General features: G+C 54.4%; 1 protein-coding gene across 3 annotated transcripts in view; it reads left to right on the forward strand.

The window, feature by feature from the left end:
• The window catches only part of HMCN2 (hemicentin 2), a 175,834-nt gene that overhangs the window by 140,542 nt on the left and 7,317 nt on the right, over window positions 1–27,975 (forward strand). For all 3 annotated transcript variants that reach the window (XM_044926449.2, XM_025261852.3, XM_025261853.3), the window contains exons 67-90: window positions 520–617; window positions 1,157–1,423; window positions 2,178–2,368; window positions 2,826–2,907; window positions 3,002–3,138; window positions 3,742–3,883; window positions 3,970–4,114; window positions 4,894–5,021; window positions 5,865–6,021; window positions 6,815–6,936; window positions 7,526–7,690; window positions 8,964–9,071; window positions 9,287–9,421; window positions 9,784–9,918; window positions 10,478–10,668; window positions 12,367–12,580; window positions 13,492–13,626; window positions 14,832–15,022; window positions 16,580–16,661; window positions 20,482–20,751; window positions 24,708–24,857; window positions 26,921–27,058; window positions 27,173–27,294; window positions 27,649–27,886. In XM_044926449.2, the coding sequence (XP_044782384.2) occupies window positions 520–617; window positions 1,157–1,423; window positions 2,178–2,368; window positions 2,826–2,907; window positions 3,002–3,138; window positions 3,742–3,883; window positions 3,970–4,114; window positions 4,894–5,021; window positions 5,865–6,021; window positions 6,815–6,936; window positions 7,526–7,690; window positions 8,964–9,071; window positions 9,287–9,421; window positions 9,784–9,918; window positions 10,478–10,668; window positions 12,367–12,580; window positions 13,492–13,626; window positions 14,832–15,022; window positions 16,580–16,661; window positions 20,482–20,751; window positions 24,708–24,857; window positions 26,921–27,058; window positions 27,173–27,294; window positions 27,649–27,886 (3,743 nt within the window). The remainder of the gene's footprint in view (window positions 1–519; window positions 618–1,156; window positions 1,424–2,177; window positions 2,369–2,825; window positions 2,908–3,001; window positions 3,139–3,741; window positions 3,884–3,969; window positions 4,115–4,893; window positions 5,022–5,864; window positions 6,022–6,814; window positions 6,937–7,525; window positions 7,691–8,963; window positions 9,072–9,286; window positions 9,422–9,783; window positions 9,919–10,477; window positions 10,669–12,366; window positions 12,581–13,491; window positions 13,627–14,831; window positions 15,023–16,579; window positions 16,662–20,481; window positions 20,752–24,707; window positions 24,858–26,920; window positions 27,059–27,172; window positions 27,295–27,648; window positions 27,887–27,975) is intronic.

Here is a 27,975-nt window from a genome sequence, read left to right on the forward strand (position 1 = left end):
CGGGCTGCAGTCCAGGGGAGCGAGTGTGGGCTGTGCCCAGCTTGCCAGCATTAGGGCAGGTATAACAGACATTTCAGGGTCACTGTGGACATTGACAAGGGCAACTCAGGAGGAGTGGTCAGGGTGAAAGGGGATTCAACAGACAGTGGGGTTCAGACAGTGGAAACAGTGAGTAGAGATGTCTGATGAGTCCTGAAAGCTGAGTGGAATTGTCTAGAAGAAAGGGGTGGGAATAGCAGGTCGCCCTGGGGAGAGATGGTGGAGCTTCAGAATTTGGGAAGCAGGAAGTCTGGGTGCAGAGTGAGGTGGGCAGAGAAGGCAGCAGCGGTGGAGGTGGGGAGTATGGGTTTCATTCTGGGGGTTTAAGCAGAAGCAGGACCTGGTCAGGTGTATGTTTCAGAGTCCCACCCCTTTGGCTGGTGAGATGTTAGGGACGGGATGGAAGAGAACGGGGTCTGAGTCCCTCTCTCTCTTTCTCCCCCCTTCACTCTTGTCCCGCCCTTTGCTCGAGGGCGTCAGGATTTCCCAGGTGCAGCTGGCGGATTCGGGCACCTTCACCTGTGTGGCCTCGAGCCCCGCAGGTGTGGCCAACAGGCACTTCATCTTGCAGGTGCTCGGTACGGAGCAGGGGGCGGGTTACCAGGCCCTTTGGCCTCAGGGGTGAGAATCAAGGCCCTGTCCCTGCCCCTCCCCTCTGCGTGGAACCGAGGGTTGGCCCTCAGGGATGTCAGGGCAGGACACACACTCAGCCTCTGGCTCATTCAGTCACTCTTTCGTTGATCTCACAAGTGGTTCTTGGACATGAGCATGCCAGGGCCTCACCAGGCCCCGGGATACGGCAGTGAGCAGAGGTGGCCGATGACACCAGGAGGTCCATGAGGAAAACAGCTCTGTAGAAAGACAATTAAAATTCCAGGCGACTGGTGATGCCAGGGGAAGGGGCGGATCCCAGGGAGCACTGAGGGGGCACCTCACCTGGCCTCAGGGTTTCAGGGAAGGCTCCCTGGAGAAGATGAGGTCTAAGTTATGGACTGGAGATGAGAAGGAATAGACCGGGAGAAGGGCACTCTGGCCAATAGTTACAGTCTGTGCAGAGGTCCAGGGGCCACCTGGCATCAAATGAATTGACTCGTGCTCACTCTTTGGCTCTGCACAGTGCCCCCTGTCCTGGAGCCGGCCGAGTTCCAGAATGACGTGGCAGTGGTCCGTGGCTCCCTGGTGTTCCTCCCCTGTGAAGCCCGGGGAAGCCCCCTGCCCTTCGTGTCATGGGTGAAGGATGGGGAACCGTTGTTGCCCCAGAGCCTGGAGCACGGGCCTGGCCTGCTGCTGGAGGCAGCAGAAGCGGGGCACGCGGGGACCTACTCCTGCGTGGCCGTGAGTGAGGCGGGGGAAGCCAGGAGGCACTTTCAGCTGACCGTGATGGGTGAGTCGCCTGCCCCCAGGGCCAGCTTTTCTGGGCTGGGGGTGGCAGGGGGTCCCCAGGGTGGGGGCCACAATGGAGAAGATGGTGAGTGAGGTGAGCACCCCAGAGGCTTGGGGCTTAGGGAACAGGTCTTGCTGACCTGGCTGCAGTGGCTGGGGGCCCAGATTCTTCATTCCCCTGGGGCTGTGCCCCCTATCTCATCACCCAAATCTTGTAAAGCAGGAAAAAAGCCACTGAGGTCTCGGGGCTCTGGGTCTCAAGCACAAGATTTTGCAAGAGCTGTGCCACATTGAAAAGACGCATCTCCCTTCATACTGTTTCCTGGTTGGTTTTACAGCACAGATAATTGCCCCAGGCAGATGAGTCCACGGTCTGGTGCTTTTAGGACCCTCCAACACCTTCACCAGGTCTTCCCTGGTGGTTCAGTGGTAAAGAATCTGCCTGCAATGCAGGAGACATGGGTTTGATCCCTGGGTTGAGAAGATCCCCTGGAGAAGGAAGTGGCTACCCACTCCAGTATTCTTGCCTGGGAAATCCCATGGATAGAGGAGCCAGGTGGGTTATAGTCCATGGAGTCGCAAAGAGTTGGACACGAATGAAGAACTAAATAGCAGCAGCGGTAACACGATCACCACCGCCTGTTTGCAGCCTCGTCTGCTGTCAGCATCTGGGTGGTGGTGGGGGAGGACGAGCCCCAGCTCCCAGTGCTCCCGGCACGGCTCTCAAGGCTGAGCCAGGTTGGGGTGTCTTGCAGATCCCCCCTACATCGAAGACTCAGGCCAGCCCGAAGAGCTGTTGCTGACCCCTGGAACCCCCTTGGAGCTCCTGTGTGATGCCCGGGGTACCCCTGCACCCAACATCACCTGGCACAAGGATGGGCGGGCCCTGAGCAGGCCAGAGGATGGCCGAGGGGCCAGGCGGGTGCTCCGGATGGAGGGTGTGCAGGTGCGGCTGCCCCAGCTGCCACGGGCCGAGGCTGCAGAGGGGAGGGCGGGGCCCAGCAGCACTCGGCAAGGTTCGGCCAAGCTCCACTTTTGTTTGGGGTGTGAGGATATGCAGATGATCCTCTTGGCCCAGGGCCATGCCCTTGGGAACCCCCAGTCAGGTCTGACCCAAGGCTGATGCGGAAACCAGATAAATCCCTAGCCCAACCAGAAAAGAACTGGTACAGTCCAGGGGGACTTCCTGGAGGAGACGAGCTCTGCCCTAGCCCTGAACTAAGGGCGAGGCAGTAAAAGGGAAGGAAAGTCCCAGAAAGGAGAACGGGCTGTTAGCAAAGGTGGGGTGGCAGGCAACAGGCCTGAGTCTGAGTCCTGGGCCCTTAGCTGTGTAACTGGGAAGCCAGGTCAGGAGCCGGGCAGACTGGGGCCAGAGGCAGGTGCTCACCCTGCTCCATCCCCAGGTGAGCGATGCTGGGCTGTACACTTGCCTGGCCCACAGCCCTGCCGGAGAAGTTGAGAAGAGCTTCCGGATAAGAGTTCAAGGTATGGGGTGCCAGAGTTGGGGCAGGAGAGGAAGGCAGGATGGGACAAGCAGAGGTGAGTCCATCTCTCATGCCCTCTCTGCCTGCCCCACCAGCCCCCCCAAATATCATTGGGCCCCATGGCCCCCGCTTTGTGGTTGGCCTGGCCCCGGGACAGCTGGTTCTAGAGTGCTCGGTGGAGGCAGACCCAGCACCGGAGATCGAGTGGCACCGAGAAGGCATCCTGCTGCAGGTGGGTGCCAGGCTGGGCACCCTAGGGCACTGCCTTCTGTCCCTTTCGGGCCCCAGACCCTGGGCAGACTGGGTCCCAGGTGCCAGGAGCCTGTTTGGTGCCAGCACTGTGCATACCTGCTCTCCTGATTGTTAAATTATATCTCCACCCTGTTAAATTGTTATATTATTATTACCTCATACTGGTGATGGGGCACCGAGACAAGGCTAAGGTTTGCACCCAGGACTTTCGATGCCTATCTGTACTGTACCTTTGAGCCAGGCCTCGTGACTGTGTGGCCTGGGGCCCCTTCCTGAAGTTCTCTGTGCTCACCCCTGAAATGCGGCCCATTTGCAGCTGTGGATTCAAGGACTGTAGATCTGAGGGAGGCTCCAGCTCCTGCTTTGAGCGTGAGCCCCCTGCAACAGGCCCGAAGGCGGAGCTCCAGGGAGGATGCCCTTCCCTCCCAAAGGAGCCTGTTTCCCCAGAGAGTCCTCAGCTGGGCACAAGTGCAGGGGCTGCGGGCCAGTCCCACTGGTTCCGTGACCCTGCCGCCCGGGGGGCTGGGCAGGGCCAGCCCTGCACTGATGAGGGTCTGCCACCTGGGTGGGGGTGTCTCTCCAGGCGGATGCCCACACCCAGTTCCCCGAGGAGGGCAGATTCCTCCAGCTGCAGGCCCTGAGCACGGCTGACAGCGGCCCCTACAGCTGCACCGCCCACAATGCAGCGGGCAGCACCAGCCTGGCCTTCCACGTGGAGGTCCACAGTGAGTGCTCCTACCCTGCCCGCCCTGCCCACCCTCCGGAGAGTGACGGACTCCCAACACCCGCTCCCTCTGTGCCCCTCCTCCAGCGGTGCCCACCATCCAGCCAGGACCACCTACGGTGAACGCCTCCGTGAACCAGACGACCCTGCTGCCCTGCCAGGCAGACGGTGTCCCCCAGCCCCTCGTGAGCTGGCTGAAGGACGGGGTCCCCCTGGATCCCGGGAGCACCAGGTGGGTGCTGGCAAGGGAGGGCCTTGGGGAGGGGCTCAGGTACCTCTCTGCAGGTTGTATATGGAAGCCCACCTGGGCAGTTGGAGCAGAAAGGACATGGGTCTTCTCAGAACCCAAGGGCAGGTTCTCAGGGCCTGAGAACCCCTGTCTGTCTGTGTCTGGTTTTGACTCTTGCTTGCTAATCTGTGTTTCCGTGTGCAGGTTTCAGGCCTCTCTGTCCCTCAGATCAATTTTCTATACCTTCTTTCTCTGTGAACAGGTTAGGGATGCTCCCCCACCAGCCTCCCACACCGCCCAAGTTATAACTCCTCCGTTCACACAAGTTGCAGAGCCTGGAGAGCTGTCTGTGAATCCCAGTTCCAAATTCCCAGGGCAGAGAATTCCATTGGCCCAGCCTGCGGGGCGTGTTTGTCCCCCGTCCAATCGGCTGTGGCCATGGGTGGGATCACAGAGTACAGACATGGCCCCTGGGAAAGGGCAGTTGCTAGACCTGATCTAGAGGCTGTTCTCAGAAGGAGTGGGGGTACCATTGCCTGCTGGCTCTTGGGGAGAGGCTGGGTCAAGGTGGGAGCATGGAAGACTGGAAGCAGCCCCACTCACCCTTTCTGATTCTAGGTTGCCATGTGGGTTGCTGCCCACGGCCGTGACCCCCACCCCACCCCAACCTTGGCCTCAAACCTGCAGGACTCCTGAGTTAGCACCCTCTTGCTGGAAAAGTGAGGGACCAAGGGGAGGGTCTTGCTGGAGACACAACCAGGGGTCCCCTCCCTGTGTTCCAGGTTTCAAGTTCTGCCTGAAGGTTCTCTGAGGATCCAGCCAGTCCTCGCCCAGGACGCTGGCCACTATCTCTGCCTGGCATCCAACTCTGCAGGTTCTGATCGGCAGGGTCGTAACCTCCAGGTCTTCGGTAGGTAGACGAGGGAAGGTGTGTTTTTTGTTTCAGCACCCACTCCCTGTCGGGGCCAGGTCCGGTTTAGCTTCTGGGTCATCCTAGCTTTCAGGAGCCAAGAGCAATGGCCTCCAAATGTTTTTTTGACTATGAAGCCCATTGGTTAAAAGTTTTGAGTGTGTATACTCAAAGATGCATATTTATTTTTATGCAAACATATACACTTACTAGGAAGTGAAATCGCTCAGTCGTGTCCGACTCTGCGACCCCATGGACTGTAGCCTACCAGGCTCCTCCGTCCATGGGATTTTCCAGGCAAGAATACTGGAATGGGTGGCCATTTCCTTCTCCAGGATATCTTCCCAACCCAGGGTTTGAACCTGGGTCTCAAGCGTTGTAGACAGACGCTTTACCATCTGAGCCACCAGGGAACAGTTACTACTGTACTATTATATTGAGTGATAAAAGATGTACAAGCTGTATCACACTCAGAATCACTGAGTCAGAGGCTCTAATCTGCTCTTCAATCCGATTGATCACCTTGGTGGAGGCAGCTGAGCCCTGGCCTCAGGCAGACTGCTGGGGAATTTTGCCCTGGAGGCCCCACTTCAAGGAGAGGTAGTTAGGGAGACGCCAACCTCAAGGGTGAGCAAAGGTCCCATCACCCCAGCTTTGGGAGCCCATTGGAAGACCCACTCGGGGAGTTTCTCCTGCCTCCCGGTCCCTGCTTCCTCGGGGGTGGGTTGAAGGGGATAAGAGTAAACCCTGCTCCTCAACTTCATCTCTGGGCACAGCCCCACCAGACTCCCTGCCTCTGCCCCCATTCCACACCCTGTCTTCTGATCACTGCTTTCTCCCCAGAGCCTCCAGCCATCGTCCCCGGCCCCTCCAACCTGACCCTGACTGCTTATACCCCAGCCTCGCTGCCCTGTGAGGCCAGTGGCTCCCCCAAGCCCCTCGTGGCCTGGTGGAAGGACGGACAGAAGCTGGACTTCCGCCTGCAGCAGGGCGCCTACAGGTGCTGAGCTGGTCCTTCGGGGACATTGTGAGATCCTCAGGGTGGAAGAGGGCTTGCCCACCTCACAGACGGGAAGCTGGGTCAGACCTGAGGTAGGGACGTGCTTGGGTCTCATTCACCAAAGCCAGCACCAGAACTTTTGTGTCCAGACCTCAGGGGGCAAGGAGGTCTTTATAGGAGATGCTCGGTAGGAGGTAGGGGCATTGGGGACATCCAGCCAAATGGGGAATATATGGCCTTTGAAACCACTTCAGTCACTATTTCAAAACCCACCTAGAAGCTTAAGTTTATGCTGGCTGAGACTGAACCCTAGTGCCTGTAGCAGCCTTGGTCTCTCTTTCTCAAGTCTGATCCTGAGCTGATCCCTGGGAGGATTGAGGGAGCCGGTTCAGCAGTGAATTCACCAGGTATTTCTTGTGTTAGGTGCCAGGTCATCATGGAGCTTTGTGATGAAACAGGCATTCAGTGGACACAAGCAGTTCTAATCAGGGCTTTGGATGTGGTTGTATTGCAGAAGTTATCCTAGGTGGTGACTTTAGAAAACATTCTAGAGTTATGGAGAAACCCAGGCGCAGACATTAAAACCACCCACAAACTCAACAGCTAGACCTTAGGAGGTGGACAATTCTAGGAGAAACTTTTTGAGTCGGCACTGGGGGCCAGAGACGGGAAGGGGAACAGTCCGGAGACACATGCCCTGCCTCCAAGTTCCCCAGGCGGGGAAGCCATGGCGCCTGGTTTCAGGTCAGCCAAGCCAGTCACTTAGCAGGTGACTGTCTGTCTGTCCTTCCAGACTCCTGCCCTCCAATGCCTTGCTCCTTGAAGACCCCGGCCCCCAGGACTCAGCCCTGTTTGAGTGTGTGGTGAGCAATGGAGTGGGCGAGGCCCGCAAGCTCTACTGGGTGACGGTTCATGGTGAGTTCAGGGTCAGGGCTGACAGCTTATGGGAAATTCACAGTCAGGGGTGAAGGTTGAGGACAGTGTCTCCCTCTCCTGGGCGCTCTCTGCCTGCAAGGACCTGAGGGTTCCCCCGAGTCTCTCTTTGCTTCCTGAATCACCTCCTCCAGGAAGCCCTCCCTGATCCTGCCCTCCCACACTGACATAACCCAACTCCAGCACAGCCTGTGGGAGCTTGTAGGAGAGGCTTCTCCCTAAATCCAGAATGTTCTGAACCAAAATCTGACCTTGTCATCACCCCAGATAAAAGCCCCTCCCACCATGGCTGCCCATTGCCCTCAGGATAGAAAGCTCAGTGTCACCTGGGCTCACAAAGTCAGCCCTGCTGACCCCCAGGTTCAGCTCAGCTTTTTGCTCCTTACCTCGGGGCCTTTGCACATGCTGTTCCCTCTGCAGTGAACACTTCACCTCACCCAGGCACACCTGCTCTTCCTTCAGATCTCATCACGGATGTCCCCTTGTGTCTTGGTCTGTCTGTCCTTCTCATCCGCTTGGCCCCATGGCTCTGCATTCCCCAGGGGACCTCAAGCCCTGACCTGTGTTTCAGTGCCTCCCGCCATTGCCGATGACCAGACAGACTTCACCACGACCATGATGGCACCCGTGGTCCTCACGTGCCACAGCACGGGTATGCCGGCCCCGGTCGTGTCCTGGAGCAAAGCAGGCACCCGGCTGGGGGTACGAGGAAACGGTTACCGTGTGTCTCCTTCAGGTAAGTAAGGGTGAGCCATGTGGACCTCTGCGGAGAGGACACTAAGGGACCCTGGGCAGAGGCCATGAAAGCAGCCCCCTGGGGCCTGGTGGTCGAGCAAGATGGAAAGTTCTGGCCCGACTCTGCCATTCCCTCACTGTGTGACCTGGGAGAACCCTCTGATCCTCTCTGAGTCTCCCCATCCAATCACTGGAGTGTTGATATTCATCAGTCGGTCCCTGATGCTAGCTGGTAAATCAGTGCTGCTTAATGACAAAATGAGAAAGATAAGAGCTACGTGAGAGTTTTCATAGAGCTGGTTTTAGCTCATTAGAATTGTCCTTTATCCTGAAACCGTGCTTTTCTTAATAATTTGGGGTCGAAAGTTTTTATGAAATTCAGGTGAAAATAGATGTGATGTGACAAGTAGTAGTAGAAGTGACTTAAGTGTCTGATTGTCAAAATAAAAAGTTGGCAACTTAATGGGGATTCTCCAAATTAAATGTATTTGTTAGCTGATTGGTTAGGGAAATCCTAAAGTGTGTAAACTGTTGGCCAGATCTGTAGTTGTCCAACTCTTTCAAAGCAATAGAACTCTTCCTTCTGACTAGTGGCTATGAGGAAGCTGGACATGTGAGAAAAGCTAGGTTCCATTTGGAGCTGGGGTGGGTGCTGCAGAGTAGTCCAGAGTCAGGCGGGCCTCACTTCCCTTGCACACTCAGGAGGCCCTCAGGGGTCTACAGGGGATGATTTAGAAACCTCCTTACCTGACTCTTAAGGTGCAGCTTACAGCCTGGGAAGGTTAAAATGGTGTTCACTGAGCAGCCAAGACTGAGGGAGAGAGGGCAAAGGGAGGACAGAGGAGGTGGTAACCCAGGAGGGCTTCCTCGAGGAGGCAAATTTTGAGCAGCACACAATAAGGGTAGCAGGGTGAAGGCCTGTGGAACCTTGCTAAGGTGGAGGTGGGCCAGGGATTCCAGGTGGGGCAGTGGCAGATTCAGGCACATCACACCCAGAAAGGCCTAAAGACCATTCTGTGTGATTCCACATTGTACACCTGGCCCAGAGACTGGAAGATGCAGAGAGCGGAGGGGACCTTCCCGTGTTATGCTCTGGGCAGGGAGAGAGGCAGGCCCAGGTTCCCCCATGCTCCTTACAAATGGGCAGGGAGGCGGGTTGAGTGGCCTGCAAGAGAGACACCAGGGTGGGAAGTGTAAGAGCCCAGCTGGCTTCTTCCCTGGGATGTCCGTTCTGGGTCCCCTCATCCCTCTCTGTGCCCCATTCCCACCCACAGGGGCCCTGGAAATCGGGCAGGCCCTCCCCATCCACACTGGCCGCTACACCTGCACGGCCCGCAATGCTGCAGGCATGGCCCACAAGCACGTGGTCCTCACTGTGCAAGGTAAGCGTCCCTGGGCCAGACAGCCGTGCCCTGGACGCAGGGGAGCAGGTGGAGGGCTAGGGGATTCTCTGGGAGAAAAGACTCAGCCTGCCTATGTCCTCCGTTCCGAGGTTTCCGGAGCCCCCTGTTCCCTTTAGAAGCCTCTCTCTCTGGTGCTCAGACACCCCCCAGTTGGAGGTGTCCCCAGGGACCTCTGCCGCCCTGTTCCTTTGCAGCCTCCCCCGTGGTGAAGCCACTGCCCAGTGTGGTCTGGGCGGTGGCCCAGGAGGAGGTGCTGCTGCCCTGCGAGGCCTCAGGCATCCCTCGGCCGAGCATCACCTGGCAGAAGGAGGGGCTCAGTGTGCCTGCAGGTGAGTCCCCTCTTGGGGTCCTCCTTCCTGTCCCAGGGCTGCCCACTCCTGCAGGGAGGTCTGGAAAGCCCGTGCCCTGCCCAGAGGCATGGCACCCACCTCCTGCTCTCCTGTCTTCCCTCACCAGCCCAGAGCCCTTCATTCTGCCTGAGCGCTTGGTGGCTGGGATGGGGGACTGAGGAAGGGGACAGCCCGGATGGGCTCTGGGTCCAGCTTCCAGGCTTACCCTGTCCCCCAGTCAGCCTGTGGCCACAGCAAGTCACTTGCCTGGTCAGACCAAACCACCCAAGCAACCTTCCTGCCCTCGCCAAGGGTCCTGCTGCCCCAGCCACGAGCTCCCAATTCCTCCCCACCAAATCCAGGGGCCGGTACCCAGGTCCTCCCCGGTGGACAGCTGCGGATTATCCATGTCAGCCCAGAGGATGCTGGGAACTATTTCTGCCTCGCCCAGAGCAGTGCAGGCAGCGCCGTGGGGAAGACTCGGCTGGTGGTGCAAGGTGGGCCCGGGGGGGCGACCAAAGTGGACCCCAGTGAGCTAAGGGCTTTGAGACTCCTGAGAGCCCCTCCGGTCTCTGCCTGGCTCTGGTCCCAGGTGGGGTATGTCCCTGCATCCATGCCTATTCCAGCATGGCTGGTGGTTCTAGAAGGAATTCAAGGAACACATCTTCTATTTTCATGCCCAAGGTCTGGCTTCAGACAGTAACTCCGGTCCTCTCTGCTTCCTCTGGCCTCTCGTGGGAAACGAGTCTGGTTGCTCTTTGTTCACATTGGCTTTGCAGTAGCAACAGTCATTTCTGTGGTGTTAATCCCTGTGTGTGCGTGTGTGTGAATGGGGTCACTGCATCACAGCTTCACCAAACGCGAGAAAATCCCCAGGTTGTGCAGACCACGGGCAATAGCTTATGACCAGGGGACAGCGGGGTGGGGGGCGAGGGGGAAGGCAGCAGGTGAGGTGGAAGAAGGGGCTGAGGCTGTGCCAAGTGCCAAGGGCACTGGGACGGGGCAAGCCACCCAGGCCAGCCCCAGTTCCCGAGCAGACTCCCCCTCCCCACACAGTCCCGCCCGCGATCAAGACTGGGCTCCCTGACCTGTCCATCACCGAGGGCGCCCATGCCCTCTTGCCCTGCACAGCCACCGGCAGCCCCGAGCCTAAGGTCACTTGGGAAAAGGATGGCCAGCCTGTGTCCGGAGCCAAGGGGAAGTTCACCATCCAGCCTTCCGGGGAGCTGTTGGTGAAAAACTCGGAGGTGAGGGTCTGGCCCCTGGGAGCAGAGGGAGATGATAGTCACGGCAGGAGCAGCAGACGCCTGCTGCTCACCTACTGTGTGTCATGCTCTGTGCTGAGCCCCGCGCCGCTTCTCAATCCTAGAATCTGGGCAAGCAAGTATTATCACCCCCGCTACAGATGAGGAAGTGCTTCCCCAGTGGCTCAGTGCTAAAGAATCTGCCTGCCAGTGCGGGAGACCTGGGTTCGATCCCTGGGTCAGGAAGGTCCCTTGGAGAAGGAAATGGCAACCCACTCCAGTACTCTTGCCTGGGAAATCCTATGGACAGAGGAGCCTGGTGGGCTATAGTCCGCGGGGTCTCAGAGTCAGAAGCAACTTAGTGACTAAACAAGAACAGATGAGGAAACTGAGCTTCAGCATGTACCCAGGTGTCCAAGACACGCTGTTGCCAAGAGGCAGAATGGAGAGTTGAATCAGGGCCTCTGTGGCTAGTTCCTGGGGAGGGAAGGAGCCCTGGAGGGAAGGAGAGGGATGCATGGCAATGACTTTACATCCCCAAACTGCCTCTACTGTTCTCAACCTGAGCCACGGGCGTGAATGGGACCCGGGCCCCCTTCCCCTGTCAGCATGCATCATGTTCTATAATGAAAAAAGTTGCTCTCCAGTCAGATGGGCGGCTGGCTGCTGGGCGGGGAAACCTAAGGGAGTCTCAGGGGCAGGGATCCTGCCACACAGGGAACCAGATGTGCAGTGGTGAGCTCTGCTGAGATCCCCATCAGGACGTCTCCTCTCAGAGAAGGACTGGCCTCAGGGGTGGTGGATGAGTGAGCTCAGGTCCCGTCCTGCGCACATAATAAGTGCTCAGTGAATAGTGACCGTTACAAGTGTGTGGTCAGGCCTGGATGATAAAGGCTGAAAATTCAATAAACAATCAAATGAAGAATTTTTTTTAAAAGGGAATTTTATTTGAGCCCAACTGAGGATTATAACCCAGGGGACCTGTTAGACATCAAAGACACAGTCGCATACATTTTTAGGACCAAAAAAACATACATCAAAATGAGATACAGGTATTATAGATAAAATTCACCAAAGACACATACTCCAGGTAAGCACATACAAAGTGAGCAGCGAGTCACTGTGACCCGCTTAGAGAGCTGTAAAAGAATGCTTTTCTTTTAAGAAGTTATGTTGTAGCATCAGAGGAAAGAAAAAAGATTGGTCTTTACGGCCAAGCATGCACATCCGTCTTTGAGGAGGTCTGGTTAATGGGAAAAGCACTTTAGGGAGGGGAAGGGGAGGCCCAAAAAGACATGGAGAGAGAATCTGGTGTTTCATCTTTCTTGTCCTGGCCTTAAAATATAAATCTTATTTCATCAAAGCACATAGCCAGGACTTCTCTGGTGGTCCAATGGTTAAGACCCTGTGCTCCCAAAGCAGGGGGTGTGGGTTCCATCCCTGGGTGGGGAACTAAGATCCGGCAAACCACACACGGCACGGTCCAAAGAAAGAAAAGCAGTGCCTAGCCATATGAAGGTGGCAGGGAGGTGCAACGGTGAAGCCGAGCCATTTGCCAGCTGTGTGACCTGGGGCAGGTCACTTTGCCTCTCTGGGCAGCATGATCCAAGGCAACCTTCCAGGGAGCAGGTCTGCAGGGAACATTCTGGCCTGTGCTGGAGAGGGAGCAGTTCTCAGGCTGACCCGTACCTTTGCCCACAGAGCCAGGACGCTGGCACTTACACCTGTACTGCTGAGAATGCCGTGGGCCGTGCCCGCCGCCGAGTGCATCTCACCATCCTGGCCCTGCCTGTCTTCACCACCCTGCCCGGGGACCGCAGCCTGCGCCTCGGGGATAAGCTGTGGCTTCACTGTGCGGCCCGGGGCAGCCCTACACCCCAAATAGGCTGGACCGTCAACAACCGGCTGGTCACAGGTCTCGGCCTGCTGGGGGCGGGTGGGACAGGGACCTGGGACCCTGGGAGGTTGAGGAGGATGGGGAAGAGGGTGCCAGTTAGCCTGTGGGTTCTGGGCCTCCAGACTTGGCCCTGCGTGGGGGGAAACAGGGCAAACACACATGGCCCTACGTGACCAGTCACAGGTCAGACCCGACAAGAAGCCGCCTGCAAAAAAGACTCAACCCTGGAGACCTCCGGGCCAGGAACGGAGACCAAGCTCCAGCCCAGCCCCTCAGCAAACTCCTTTCCTGGGGGGCTCTTTCCTCCCACCTGCACCCCAGGCTCTATTTCGGGAGGCCCAAGGGTTGGATAGCATCACCGACTCATTGGACACGAACCTGGCAAACTTGGGGAGACAGTGAGGGACAGGGAGGCCTGGCATGCTTCAGTCCATGGGGTCACAGAGTCGGACATGATTTAGCAACTGAGCAACAGCAAGGTCTATCCAGGCCCCGTGGTATATAGCGTAGGTGCTCAACAAGTGTCTGTTGAATGGATGAGTTGCTAAGCACTTGCCCTTATTCCCAATGTAGGGACGTGTCTAATGATAGGGAAATCAAAGGCTGGCCATAGCACCTATCTGTATGTAAATCATGGAATCATCTCTACAAGTGTCTCATGTTAATAGGTCCCCAAAGACCTAACCTGGGCCACTCATCAAACTCAGCGTGAACTTGAAAATGAGAAAAGGCAGGTCCTCAGCCACATCCTCTAACATGGCCTGTGCCTGCCATCACCGGGTTTGACTTGCTTAGGCTTCCAGCAGGGAAAGGGACACTGCCTTCATGAAGCACCTGCTGGATACCCAGGCCTGAGTTAAGTGTTCCGGGCAGGAGGTCCCGGCACCCTGAGCCCGGAGCACCACGGGGCGTCTCTTTCTCTGCCACAGAAGGGGTGTCTGAGCAGGACGGGGGCAGCACGCTGCAGCGGGTGGCAGTCACCAGAGAGGACAGCGGGACCTACATCTGCTGGGCGGAGAACAGAGTGGGCCGCGTGCAGGCGGTCAGCTTCGTCCACGTGAAGGGTAGGGAGTGACCCCCTGGTCTTTCTCCAGACTTCTGCTGACCCAGTCTAGTGGTTTTTCTAAGAAACCAGCCTCCTAATCTCTGAATCAGTACCTCTCCACCCTGGTTGGGCTTTGGAATCTCCTGGGGGATTTCATAAAACCCCGAGGCCCAGATTTCACCTGACCAGTAAAGATGAGGCCCCAGCATCAGTATTTTTTACCCTCCCCAGATGTCTTGGGCCTTCCAAGGTGGTACTGGTGGTAAAGAACCCGCCTGCCAATGCAGGTAGATCTAAGAGATGAGGGTTCAATCCCTGGGTCAGGAAGATCCCCTGCAGGAGGCCATGGCTACCCACTCCAGTATTCTTGCCTGCAGAAGCCCTTGGGCAGAGGAGCCTGATGGGCTACAGTCCATAGGGTTGTAGAGAGTCGGACACAAGTGAAGTGGCTTAGCATGCCCAGATGCCCCGAGTGTAGGTAGAATGAGATCTGACCCATTGACCTTCAGCACTACCCTCAGCTGAACAGGGTAAGTGTGGGAGGGGGCCAGGGGCCTGGCAAACAAAGTGAGAATCTCGCCAGTCTTCCAGTTGCCCCCCACAGCCCTCCTCCCCCAGGAGCAGCCCAGTAACCCTCATGGCACCATGACCTGTAGATTCAACTTTAGGATGGGAGAATGGGGCCCAATGGACAGATTGAGCTGCCCACAGCACCAGGACTCTACTGTTGGTAGATTCAACCTCAGGAAACCAGCAAGGGTGAAAACTGGCACAGGGCAGCCAAGAGTGGTTTAAGCGTTGCGTGGAATGAGAATCGGAGACATCTTAGTGTTGCTGTGTCCGACAGAGGTGTCCTAACGATCATGTCATCTTTGTTTTCCAAAGTACCCTATGAGTATAGGGTACTGATACCATTATCAGGACACTGATACAATTTCTCCCCTCCTGTGCCTGTCTCAGGCATCACTAATCAATCATAACACTATTCCCACTCAGCTTCAAATCCTTCTCAGCACAGTGTTCCTGGCAGCCACTGCCAAGCTAGTGCACTTGACCCACGACACGGAAGTTGTTTGCTATCCCTAATGCATTGACTTTACACAGCCATGCCGAACCTGTGGGTCATTGGGGTCTGGCAGGCAGGCCTTTGGGGATGGATTCGTGGGAGGCTTAACCTAAAGGGAACCTCCTTTCTGAACCCCTGTCTGATGTCACCTGACACAGAGGCCCCTGTCCTACAAGGGGAGTCCTTTTCCTACCTGGTGGAACCCGTCGGAGGCAGCATCCGGCTGGACTGTGCGGTCCGTGGAGACCCGACGCCTGACATCTACTGGATCAAAGATGGCCTTCCGCTGCGGGGCGGCCGGCTCCGGCACCGGCTGCAGAATGGCTCACTGATCATCCGCAGGACGGAGGCAAGGCGGGGCCCGGGGCTGTGCTGGGGCCACCCAGGACAACCTCCGCTTTGTCTGATGGCCCGAGACAGTTGTTTAGTAGGTTGGCACCACCTGATACAGTCTACAAAGCACTTTCCTGCCCATACCCAGAGATTCTCCCCCGACTAACTAGGGCGACCTCCAGCCAATGACTTCACTTCTCTGCACCTCAATCACCTTATCCCTTCAATGGGGCTAATAATCATCCCACCTCATAGATGTGCAGTGAGATGACCCACGCCAGGTATCTGCGAGTGACTGGCCCCTCGATAATGCTAATATATATAATTGACAACCACCCCGTGGAGCAGAGTAAGCAGATAAGAGTGCCCCATTTTACAGATGAAGACACTTAGGGTCAGAGAGGCCCCCGGCCAGTAAGCACCCGAGTCAAGACCCCACCCCAGGTAGCCTGATTCCTATTCCACGCTGTTTCCAAAGCCTCGAGCTCAGAGGCAGTCTCTGCTTGCTCACCTTCGCTTCTGTGTCCCAAGTCCCAGTGGCTGTGCAGAAACCCACAGTTGGGGGCTGTCATGGACTCACTTTAGAGGTCCTTGATCTCACCCATTTGGGAGCCTGTCTCAGACTGATATCAAGGCAGCTACAGTAGCAGCGACAGGGCTTCCGTGACCTGCGTATTTACATTGTGGGGCCAGGCACTGTGCCTCCACTTAGTAAGTGTGATCTCATTTGATGCTTACAACGGTCCTATCATCCCCATTTTAGAGATGGGGAAACTGAGTCTCCAGAGACACGGTCATGCACTAGTAATGGGTTTAATGTGGTAAGCAGGGGAGCCAGAACCGGTCTCATCTTGGACTGACGCCCAACTCTGCACTCTTAATTGCATGCCATGCCTCCTGCTTAGAGTCCCTTGGGAGTGGCCTCCCGGATATGATCTTCTGGGTGTGGACCCTGGCCTTGGCTGCCCCTAGCTCCGTCTCATGGTGGTACTGCCCCTTGGAAGTGAATCTGAGCCAGCATTCTTCCCGAGTTGCCTCATTGCCATGGTCATGGATATCCTAGGACGAAGTCTTCCCTTTCACCAGGGCCAGGAAGTGCTGCAAACCCTCCCTCCTACCCTGGAAGTCTTGCAGCTGTGCACCCGAGGAGCCTGCGGTTCAGAAACCTGTTCTTTCTAACTCAGTGTTGCCCAAACTTTTTTTTTAAAAAAAAGGCATCCCTAATAATGCGCTGTGGTGTCATAATACTTTAATGTACGTAATTTAGAAGAGGTGGATCTCAAGCATGCTTTGGCAGCATATGGCTCCACTTAGAGCCATGAACCGCCACCACCCTTAAGCTGCAGGTATGAAAGCAGCAGGGGTTTCCTCCCTGGATTGTACAGCATAGCGGCCATGGCTGCCCTGCTGATGGAATGTGTGGGCCCCTGGCTGGTTTAGGCTCTCAGCTCCTTCCCGGTTAGGTGGGCCTTGCTCCAGGGGCCCCTTCCTGTGTCCAGCTGTCCCCAGATGCTCCCCGCCACCCTCGCCCTCCTCTCCTGAACTCCATGCCCCCTCCTGTGCCCGCCTGCAGATGGACGACGCAGGACAGTACCAGTGCCTGGCAGAGAATGAGCTGGGCGCGGTGGAGAAAGTGGTAGTCCTTGCGTTACAGAGTGAGTCTCCGGCCCACATTTCCTGGGCCCTGGGCGGGGGGCACCGGGTGACGGGGGTCCTTAGGGGGCAGCTGTGCTGAGGACAGCCTGTGGCTGTCTGATGGGACAGGAAGGCCAGTCTGAATATTTACTCAGAACACACAGTTGAAGTCCCATGAATTGTCTCTGCAACGGGATATGGGAGTCAGAGGCTGGTGAGTCCTTGGTACCCAGCAGCCAGGCCTGGGGGAACCTGTTATGCAGAACTCAAGGGACTTCCCTGGTGGTCCGCTAGTTAAGTCTCCACGCTTCCAATGCAGGGGGTATGGGTTTGATCCCTGGCTGGGCAACGAAGATCCCACACGCTGCATGGCACAGCCAAATAAATTAAAAGTTAAAGAACTCAAAACTGTCACCAAGATGATCATGACAGATCCTACATTTGCCAAGCAGCTTATAACTAACAAAGCACCTTGTGAGCCTCAAAATAACCTTATGAATCAGTCCAAATAGGAATTTAAAAAGTTTTTATTGGAGTATAGTTGATTTACTAGTATAAGTTGTGTTAGTTTCTGCTGTACAGTAAAGTGGAACAGTCATGCATGCACATATATCCACTCTTTTTTAAGATTCTTTTCCCATGTAGGTCATCCCACATAGAGTATGGAGTGCCCTTTGCTATGCAATAGGTCCCTGTTAGTTATCTATTTTACATCTAGTAGTGTGTATATGCAGAGAAGGCAATGGCACCCCACTCCAGTACTTTTGCCTAGAAAATCCCATGGACAGAGGAGTCTGGTAGGCTGCAGTCCATGGGGTGGCTAGAGTCGGACACGACTGAGCGACTTCACTTTCATTTTTCACTTTCATGCATTGGAGAAGGAAATGGCAACCCACTCCAATGTTCTTGCCTGGAGAATCCCAGGGATGGGGAAGCCTGGTGGGCTGCCATCTATGGAGTTGCACAGAGTCGGACATGACTGAAGCGACTTAGCAGCAGCAGCAGCAGCAGTGTGTATATGTCAATCCCCATCTCTCAGTTTGCCCCTCTCCCCAACTCTGGAATGAAATAATGCCATTTGCAGCATGAATGGACCTAGAGCTTGTCATAGTGAATGAAGTAAATTAGACAAAGACAATACCATATGGTATTGCTTATATGTGGAATCAGAAAAATATGGTACAAATGAATGTATTTACAAAACAGAAATAAATAGGGATTTTTAATGAAACTCTTGTGTGAAGATTAACACACAAGGAGGAGGGCACATGTTGCAGGAGCACAGCTCAGTGAATGTTCATCACACAATCCAGAACCAGAGCAGTATCAGCTCCCAGACCCTCCCCCCATCACGCCACCTTCTGGCCTCTCCCCGCCTCCCAGGGGAATCACAGTCCAGAGCTTTGCCTTTTAAAAAAATATAGCTTTATTGACACACAATTTATATGCCGTAAAATCCACCCATTCACATTAAAAACGCCCCACCCTTGAAAAAGAAGGAAGCTCTGTCACCTGCTATGGCATGGGCGAACCTGGAGGACGTTAAGTTAAATGAGCCGATCACAAAGAGACAGATACTATGTAATTCTAATTGTATGAGATCCCTAGAGTAATCAGATTCATAGAAACGGGTAGTAAGACGGTGGGGGCCAAGGGCTGGGTGCGGGAAATGTGGATTTAGTGTTTCATGGATACAGAGTTTCGGTTTGGCAAAGTGAAAAAGTTCTGGGGGTGAACGGTGGGGACAGTTGCAGGAAATGCGAATACACTCAACACGACTGAACTGTGTCCTTAGCGATGAGCAAGATGGTAAATTTTATGTTATATGGTTTTTACACAATTTTTTCCTGTCCTCACTGCGTGGCATGTGGGATCCTAGCTCCCTGACCAGGGATCGAACCCACACCACACTGGAGGCATGGAGTCTTAACCACTGGACCTCCAGGGAAGTCCCCACAGGTTTTCAAGTGAGAAAATTCACACGCGGGAGCGGAATTGCCGTGCTGGCTGCGGGAGACTACACGTGGCTCCCGAAGATGCGGCCACATCCTAGTCTCCAGGACCTGTGATTCTTATTTTTTTAATTTACTTTTTATTTTATATTGGAATATAGTTGATTGATAGTGCTATGTTCATTTCAGATGTATAGCAAAGTGATTCAGTTATATATATACATGTATCTCTTCTTGGTTGGATCCTTTTCCCATGTAATATTATCTTACTTGGAAAAAGAATCTTTGCAGATGCAATTAAGTTAAGGATCTTGAGATAAGGAGGTTGTCTTGAATCATCTTGGTGAGCTCTGAATGCTAGCAAGTGTTCTTGTAAGAGAGAAGCAAAGGGGCATTAGAGACACACACACACACACACACACACACACACAGGGAGGAAGCAAGAGGAGGGAATAAGATGTTAAGATGGAGGTAGATGGTGCAGTGATTCAGCCACGGGATTCAAGCCACTGATTGCCAGAAGCCCCCCGAAAGCTGTAAGAGGCAAGGAACAGCTCCTCACATGGAGCCCTGAAACGATTAACCTGGGACTCCTGGCCTCCAGAACTGTGTGAGAACAAATTTTTGCTGTTTTAAACCATCCAGTCTGTGGCCATTTGTTTCAGCAGCCACGGGAAACAAATACGCTGGCAAATGGTTTCCGTGGTGATGACACGCTTTCTCCCCGCAGGTGAGAGTTCAGCTGGGCCTCACCAGCACTGGGCATTCTCCATCCTTTTCATTCTAGCCACTCTAGGGGGTCCGCAGTAGTGAGTAGACAGGAATGATTATCTTCAGAGGTTAAACCTGAGGATCAGGGTGTGACTCGTGAGAACCACTCACCTGTGGGTGAGAGAGTCCACGCCTGCCGTGGACCCTGGTGTCAAGCAGAGGCACTTCTAGCAGATGGCAGGGCTTCACTGGAAACAAGCTCAATGTCCTCTAATAGGGAGCCAGTTCAGCAAATTGTAACCTGCCCGCACAGGAACACCAAGTGGTCACTAAAGACGCATATTGAACACCAGGAAAGGTCCTTATGATCTGTTATAGAATTAAGGAAGAAGAAAGAGAAAGAAGGGCGATCTGAGCACATTGTCATCAGGAAACACTGTCAAGAAGGAAACACTGCGAAACGAATTGGAGTGGGAGGGTGCTTTGCCTCCGTTTTTTCTAGTCTATATGAATGAATACCAGCCACTTGAATACCAGGCACACCTTGTTTTATTGTGCTCCACTTTATTGCACGTTGCCAATACTGCATTCTTTACAAACTGAAGGCTTGTGGCAGCCCTGCGTCGAGCAAGTCTGCTGGCACCACTTCCCCAATATCATTGGCTCACTTAGTATCTCTGTGTCACATTATGGTAATTCTCGAACTAGTTCAAACTCTCCCACCAAAAAGATTGTGACTCACTGCAGGCTCAGATGATGCTCAGCATTTTTAGTCATCAATTATTTTGAAATTAAGATATATAGATTGTACTTTTTGGCATAATGCTATCACACACTTAATAGACTACAGTATGTAGTGTAAATGTACTTTTTTTCCTTCTCCTTTTTTTTTTTTTTTTGTCCGCACCACATGGAATGCGGGGTCTTAAATTCTCTGACCAAGGATCAAACCCGTGCCCCCTGCAGTGGAAGTGTGGAGTCTTAACCACTGAACCGCCAGGAAATTCCCTAAACATACTTTCTGTATGCACTAGGAAACCAAAGGTTCACGTGATTTGTTTTATTGTGATCCTTGCTTTGTTGCCATGGTCTAGAACTGAACCTTCAATATCTGCGTGCTCAGCCTGTGTGCAAAAATACTGAAATGTTCCTAAAAGCTGTCCTGGGCCTCCCACAGGTGCCCCAGTGTTCCAGGTGAAGCCCCAGGATGTGACAGTGAGATCTGGGGATTCCGTGGCCCTGCGGTGCCAGGCCTCCGGAGAGCCGGTGCCCACGGTGGAGTGGCTGCGAGCGGGCCAGCCCATGCGGGCCAGCCAGCGGCTCCAGACCCTGCCGGATGGGAGCCTGTGGCTGGAGCGAGTGGAGGCCGGAGATGCGGGCCCATATGAGTGCGTCGCTCACAACCTCCTGGGCTCTGCCACGGCCCGGGCGTTCCTGGTCGTGAGAGGTATGGGGCACCCCTGCCCAGGTCTTCATGGATGGGGGTGGGATCCCTTGCCCGATGGGGATCTGTGTGTTGCTTGGGGGGCTCCTGGATCAATATCCTGTCAGCTCCCTGACTCTTCTCTTTGCCTGGAGTCACAGACTTAGAATGAACCAGCTCAGAGGGCCTTAAGTGGTCATCTTGTCTACCCTACCCTTTACACTTGGAGAAACTGAGGCTCTGAAATGCTGGGTGTTTGCCGCTCCTCTTGGATCCTAGCCCTTCCAGCTTAACTGGCACTCACTGGTGTGCTTTGATTGGACGCAAAGGATTGAGCATGTGCGCGCTCAGTTGCTTCAGTTGTATCTTGTGATCCTATGGACTGTAGCCCACCAGGCTTCTCTGTCCATGGGGATTCTCCAGGCAAGAATACTGGAGTGGGTTGCCATGCCCTCTTCCAGGGGATTCTTCCCGACCCGGTGATCGAACCTGCGTCAGCCTGCATCTCCTGTATTGCCAGGCGGGTTCTTTACCCATTGAGCCACCTGGAAAGCCCCTTTGGGCACACATGATCCTATAATGCGGCAGAGTAAAGCAAGGGTGTCCATGGTGCCCACCTTGGGGGTTGTGGTGAAGTCTGTGAATTAGAGTTGCCCCGAGCTCTGCCCGGCCGTGGTAGGTGGTCAGTAATGGATGCTACCTCCTGCTGTAACTAAACCCTGACATCTCAGGTCTCCTCAGTCAGCTTATGTTTCCTTTGGGTCAGATAAAACTTTAAAATTTGGTAAAGGACTATGCTGAGAAACTGCACTAAAATGATTGCATAAAGGAAAGTCACAAAATATATTCTTTCTGTGCATCTGTAGGAAATACTCCAGATTTGTGGCTCTGTAGCTCTGTCCCTGTCCATGGCAGACATCACTAATCTATCACCACCCACGACATCAGATTCCTTCTCCACAGAGCACTTCTCCATGCAGCATCTCCGCACTGACTTGATTGGGAACCTCCGCACTGACTTGATTGGGAATCGACACTTGGCCACTTGAAAACCCGCTCAAAACCCACTGCCAACCAACGGTGGGACTCTTTCTGGCCTTTTTGGTCTCCTCATCTCCTGCAGGCAGGGATGGAACACAGAAACATGCAGTTCTGAAAACCCAGTGGTTCTCTGACACCCGGCCACAGATGCTGTCTCTAGAGCAACTGCAGGTCTGAGCAGACCATCCCTTTATTTCAGTTCTTACCCTGTCCTGTTGAAAAGCTCCCACCCCAACCACAGAGCTCTTCACATGGCCTCTGGGTTAGTTTCCTGAATGTGCCATAACAAAATAGCACAAACTGGGCGGCCTGAAGCAACAGAAATGTATGATCTCGCAGGAGGGTGGAAATCTAAGATCACGGTGTCAGCATGGTTGGTTGCTTCTAAAGTCTGTAACAGAGAATCTGTCCAGCCCTCTCCTCTAGCTTCTGGTAGTTTGCTGTTAGTCTTGATTTTGATTTTGATTTTTTGGCCACACCACATGGCATGCAGTATCTTATTCCTTGACCAGGGATCAAACCCAAGACCCCCACAAAGGAAGTGCAGTTTTATCCACTGGACCACCAGAGAAGTCCCTGGTGACAGTCTGTAGACTCCCTTGGTTATAGAAGCATTGCTTCAGTCTCTGCCTCCATGATCACATGGCATTCCTCCTGTGCTCATATCTGTCTTAAAATTCTCCTTTATATAAGGATCCCAGTCATATCAGATTCAGAGAAGGCAATGGCACCCCACTCCAGTACTCTTGCCTGGAAAATCCCATGGACGGAGGAGCCTGGTAGGCTGCAGTCCCTGGGGTCACAAAGAGTCGGACACGACTGATCAACTTCACTTTCACTTTTCACTTTCATGCATTGGAGAAGGAAATAGCAACCCACTCCAGTGTTCTTGCCTGGAGAATCCCAGGGACGGGAGCCTGGTGGGCTGCCGTCTATGGGGTCGCACAGAGTTGGACACGACTGAAGCGACTTAGCAGCAGCAGCAGCAGCAGCAGCATATCAGATTAGGGCCCACTTTCCTGACCTCATGTTAACTTGGTTACCTCTATACAGACCCTATCTTCAAATAAGGTCACACGCTCAGGTACTGAGGATTAGGACTTCAACACATCCTTTTAGGAGGACACAGTTCAATCCATAACAGCTTCCTTACTTTTTTAATGGAAACAACTAATTTTTATTATTATATTAACTCATATATGTTAACCGTAGAAGGGCCAGAAATTTTTTTTTAAACCCATGAAGATAAAAATAGTGATCAGTTATCTCTGATAATTCAGTTATCAGAAATAGCTCAGGTAATTATTAGGGGTGTATATTTGTACCCTTTTCTCTGAATGTAAAGATATACATTTTTTTTCTTTTTACAAATGTGTTCAAATGTACAAGTTGTGTTTACAAACTGCCATCTTTCTTACTCTATTACAGACAATATTCCGTGACAGTAAGCCTAGTCCACACCTGTGATGGTTTCATATCATTTCATAGGAACATTTTTATTTTTAATAGAAAACAATTTTTTTGGCTGCACCACACGGCACTGAGATCGTCCTTGATCAGGGATTGAACCCATGCTGCCTGAGTTGGGAGTGCTGAGTCTTAACCCCAGGACCACCAGGGAAGTCCCATAGGAACATTTTTTAAAACATAATTGCTGTTGGCTTCATTAAACAAGCAACAGGTTTTTCTTTTCCGGTTTCCCCTTTGAAAACCATCCTGTAGTGCATATCTCTGTGTGCTGGCCTGAATATTTCTATAGGATACACTCCTTCAGGCGACATTGCTAGGTAAAAGATGTCCAAAGGCTTTGAGGCCCACTGCCCCTCTCCAGGATGGGGGGAGCATCCTGGCCTTGTGGGGGACACAAGCTGCTGAGTCACCCCGCATCTAAGGAAGTTGACAGTGGCTTGTCATCCCTGGCCTCCAGTTTCTGTCCCCTTCTACAGCTGCCAGGGCCAAAGTGCTGCCGTTTTACCTGCTGCTCCCAATTCCTTCCTTGCCCCCTTATTACAAGGCCATGGTTAGGTTCATGGCCTTTCCCTATTCCCCCGATAAGCCCCAGAGCTGCGGATATTGACAGGAGACATCCCAGATGGGCATCAAATCTCATCAAACCCCAGCAGGCAATGGCACTGCTTCCTGGAATCCAAAATCAAACAGCCCCCTGATTTACCCACTTAGGATCTTGGCAGTTGAGTGTTTTATGTTATTTTTTCGACAGATCATTGGCAATTTCTTGTTAATTTCCCCTGAGGGCTGGTGAGTGGCGAGTCAGACTGGCTTCTGTTCTCTTGCCCCCTGGAATGCCATCTGTCCAGACGAGACAGCTGGCCCATTAGGCAGAGGAAGCACCCCCCTGTGCCCATACCATCCATTTGATTAGTGTTCAAGAGTGTCTGCCAGCAGACTGCCTGGCGGCTGCTAGAAACCCAGCCCACCCCAGCGGGCCCAGCGGCAGGGTGGCTGGAGCCAGGGCTACACTGATGGAATGGAAGGTGTTCAGGTGGTGGCATCTAGTTCCTGGCTCGGTGCCCTGCCTCTCCACCCTGGCTCCTTCGGTGTGCCAGCCGCCACCCCCCATCACCTGGCATTTTAGAACCCAACAGGTATGTGGCACATCTGTGGTCCCACCTCATTTATAGAGGAACCAACTCCAGTGTGGCATGGGAGCCTGACTTGCCCAGCTTTTCAAGAAGGTGTTGGAATCAGAAGCTGGCACCATCTCTGCAAGGGCTTCCTCTTAAATGCCCCCCGTCTCTCTCGAAGCCAGGATCCCCTACGTGTTGAATTCATCACCCACGAGCTGTGTGTCCTTGAGCAAGTTCCTGCCCCTCTCTGAGCCTCAGTTTACTCCTTCAGGAAAATGGACAACAGCACCTGCGTAGCCTTGAGGGCACAGAGGTGGATAGTGTCCCTCTTGTTCTCTTCCTTCCTCACAGGAGATCCCCGGGGGAGCCGGGGCAGCATGATCGGGGTGATCAACGGCCAGAAATTTGGTGCAGCCGTCCTCAACACCAGCGTGCAACAGGAGGCACGTTCCGGGGTCACCACCATCCGCAGCAGCATCAGCCACATCCCCACAAGTGTGGGTAAGTGGGGGCCAGAAGACCCTCTGACTCCAGCTGAATCCAAACCAAAGTGGGTGGAGTTGCAGACTACTTCATTCCCACCCCACAGACCCCAACCAAACAAAATAACTGCATTTAAAATCAGCCCGAGGGGGACTTGCCTGGTGGCCCAGTGGCTAACACTCTACGCCCCCAATGCAGGGGGCCGGGGTTCGATCCCTGGTCAGGGAACTAGACCCTGGATGCTGCAACTAAGACCTGGAGCAGCCAGATACATTTTTTAAAAAAATCAGCCTGACAGAGTGTGAAATGACCAGGTTTATATGAATGGCACCCCACTCCAGTACTCTTGCCTGGAAAATCCCATGGACGGAGGAGCCTGGTAGGCTGCAGTCCCTGGGGTCACTAAGAGTCGGACACGACTGATCAACTTCACTTTCACTTTTCACTTTCATGCATTAGAGAAGGAAATGGCAACCCACTCCAGTGTTCTTGCCTGGAGAATCCCAGGGACGGGGGAGCCTGGTAGGCTACTGTCTATGGGGTCACACAGAGCCAGACACGACTGAAGTGACTTAGCATAGCATAGCATAGCATATGAATGCAAGGTCAGATCATGACTTTTTTCCCCCATTGATTGCCGTGGGAGGTTTTCTCCACTGTTAAGGCAAGAGCTGCCAGGGAAGCCAAGGGATCATCAGTAAAGAGTAAGGGATTCAGGATGGCGGGGACAGACATGGGGAACGTAGAGAATAAAATGATCTAAAAGGCCTGGAGAGTCAAGAAATGTCCACTTTCAAGCAGATTCATAAAATAGTGTGTTCTAAGCAAATGGGCTTCCCAGGTAGTGCTAGTGTGAAGACCCCACCTTCCAATGCAGGAGATGTAAGAGACGCAGGTTCTATCCCTGGGCCGGGAAGATCCCCTGGAGGAGGGCATGGCAACCCACTCCAGTATTCTTGCCCGGGAAATCCCACAGACAGGGGAGGCTGGCAGGTTACAGTCCATAGGGTCACAAAGAGTGGGACATGACTAAAGCAAGTTAGCACACATGCATGCAGATGGAATGTTCTGGAGAGACATTATAAACGCTGCTGTAACAGACCCTACCATCTCACCCAACCCAGGGGCTCCTACATCCCCTCATGGGGGTCCAGAGCAGGGAGAGGTTCGTGCTGAAAGGGGTTTTGCTACAAGCAGCCCCTCCAGCACTGCCCTTGACCACAGACTGTGTCAGCCCTGGCTGGGGGGAATGGGGCGGAGCTGCAGGGGGTCACTCCAGGCTGCTTGCTGTCGGTAGAGAGCGAGTGAGACACTGTCCAGATGCAGCTGCTTTTCTTCCAGCTGCAGGAGCAGGAGCCGTGGAGAAGCCTCTGGCTCCAGGCCAGGCGCTCAGGCTCTGTTTAGTGGAAGCAGAGACAAAGAGGCCAAGAAGGTTCTGCTCCCAGGCATGGGGGACCAGCTAGCTCCTGTGAACATCAGCCCTCTTGTGCCTCTTCTGAGCCAGCAGTTTGGCCAAGAAGCTGGACCATCCCTGGCCCTAAGCCAGCAGGGTTCCCCCTTCCCTCAGTCCCAGATCTCATCTGCCCCAAGCGGAGGCTGAGCTTCATAAGAGATCTGTGAATCCTTGTCCAGGACTTTTTTTTTTTTTTGGCTCCTTTTTCCAAGTCAGTGGTTTAGAAAAATCCTGTGTCTCCCAGGCTCTTATGGAAGGTGTCTACAAGTTAGGAGACTTGGTTAATTTTCAACTTGGTCCAGCATGTATACAGTGATGGTCTATACTGTTCTGGGCTCTGTGGTGACCCAGTAGCCCTCAGTATTTATTGAATTCAGTTGAATACTAAATGGACTTCTCTGCATAAATATATTTTGCTAATTTTCACAATTAGTCCATGAAGTAGATATTGTCTTCACCGCTTCCCAGGTTCTGGCCCAGGTAATCACAAGGCTGGGCCCGGGTGGTGGGGGGAAGGGACCGATCTCTCCTACTGGGGCAATAGGGAGCCACAGAGAGACCTTGAGCGGGAGAGCAGGAGGGAGAGCGGGAGAGAGGAGGATCCGGCCTGTGTGTCCACCCTGTCCAGGGCCTCTGATGCGGGTGCTCGTGGTCACCATCGCCCCCATCTACTGGGCCCTGGCTGGAGAGAGTGGAGACGCCCTGAACGGCCACTCCCTGACGGGTGGCAGCTTCCAGCAGGAGTCGCATGTGGAATTTGCCACAGGTAAGCAGGGGGCTGGGCGGGGGTGGTCTTCCCCGAGGTGGGCCGGGTGGAGGTCTGAGCCCTGGGCCTCTCCCCCACGGTGACTCCAGCCTTGGGGGGTTGGGTGGGTTGCAGGGGAGCTGCTCACTATGACCCAGGTGGCCCGGGGCCTGGATACCAACGGCCTGCTGCTCCTCGATGTGGTGGTCAATGGCATCGTCCCCGAGAGCCTAGCGGATGCAGATCTGCAAGTGCAGGTTGTAGGGGGGAGCGGGGCGAGCCCTGGGTGTGCAGGTGGGGTGGGCGAGAGAGAGTGGGAGGTCCTGTCCCTATGCCCCTCATCCCCGCCACTGTCACCCGCAAGCAGCCAAGCCCACTTTCCTTCCTGGACCCCCAGCAGGGGCTGGGCCTGGCCTGGCTGGACTTAGGGGAGGACCAGCCCCCCAGTGGGAAGATGCTCTGGGTCCAGCTTCCCCGAGAGCCCGAGGGAGCCCAGCTGGTTGGAAGCAGAGCTGAAAGGCCCATGCCCCCCAGTCGGGGACTGGGGGTCCCTCACCCCTTGGAAGTTGGTACCCTGATGTCCTTGTCCCCCCACCCGCCACCCCACCCAGGACTTCCAGGAGCGGTATGTGCAGACGGGGCCCGGCCGGCTCTTCGTGGGCTCCACGCAGAGCTTCCTGCAGGACAGCCTCCGCTCGTTCCTACGCTGCAACCACAGCATCCGGTACAGCGCGGCCCAGGGCCCCCAGCCCCAGCTGGTGCAGCACCTGCGGGCCTCCGCTATCAGCTCGGCCTTCGACCCCGAGGCCCAGGCCCTGCGCTTCCAGCTCTCCACGGCCCTGCAAGCTGGTGAGGCCCTGTCCGTCTCCCCAGCTCCCACGGCCCCAGCCAGGGCCCCCAGATGAGCCTGGGCCGTCTCTCGCCAGGCCCCTTGGGCC

This window comes from Bubalus bubalis, chromosome 12, assembly GCF_019923935.1.
Source record: "Bubalus bubalis isolate 160015118507 breed Murrah chromosome 12, NDDB_SH_1, whole genome shotgun sequence".
Lineage (NCBI taxonomy): Eukaryota > Metazoa > Chordata > Mammalia > Artiodactyla > Bovidae > Bubalus > Bubalus bubalis.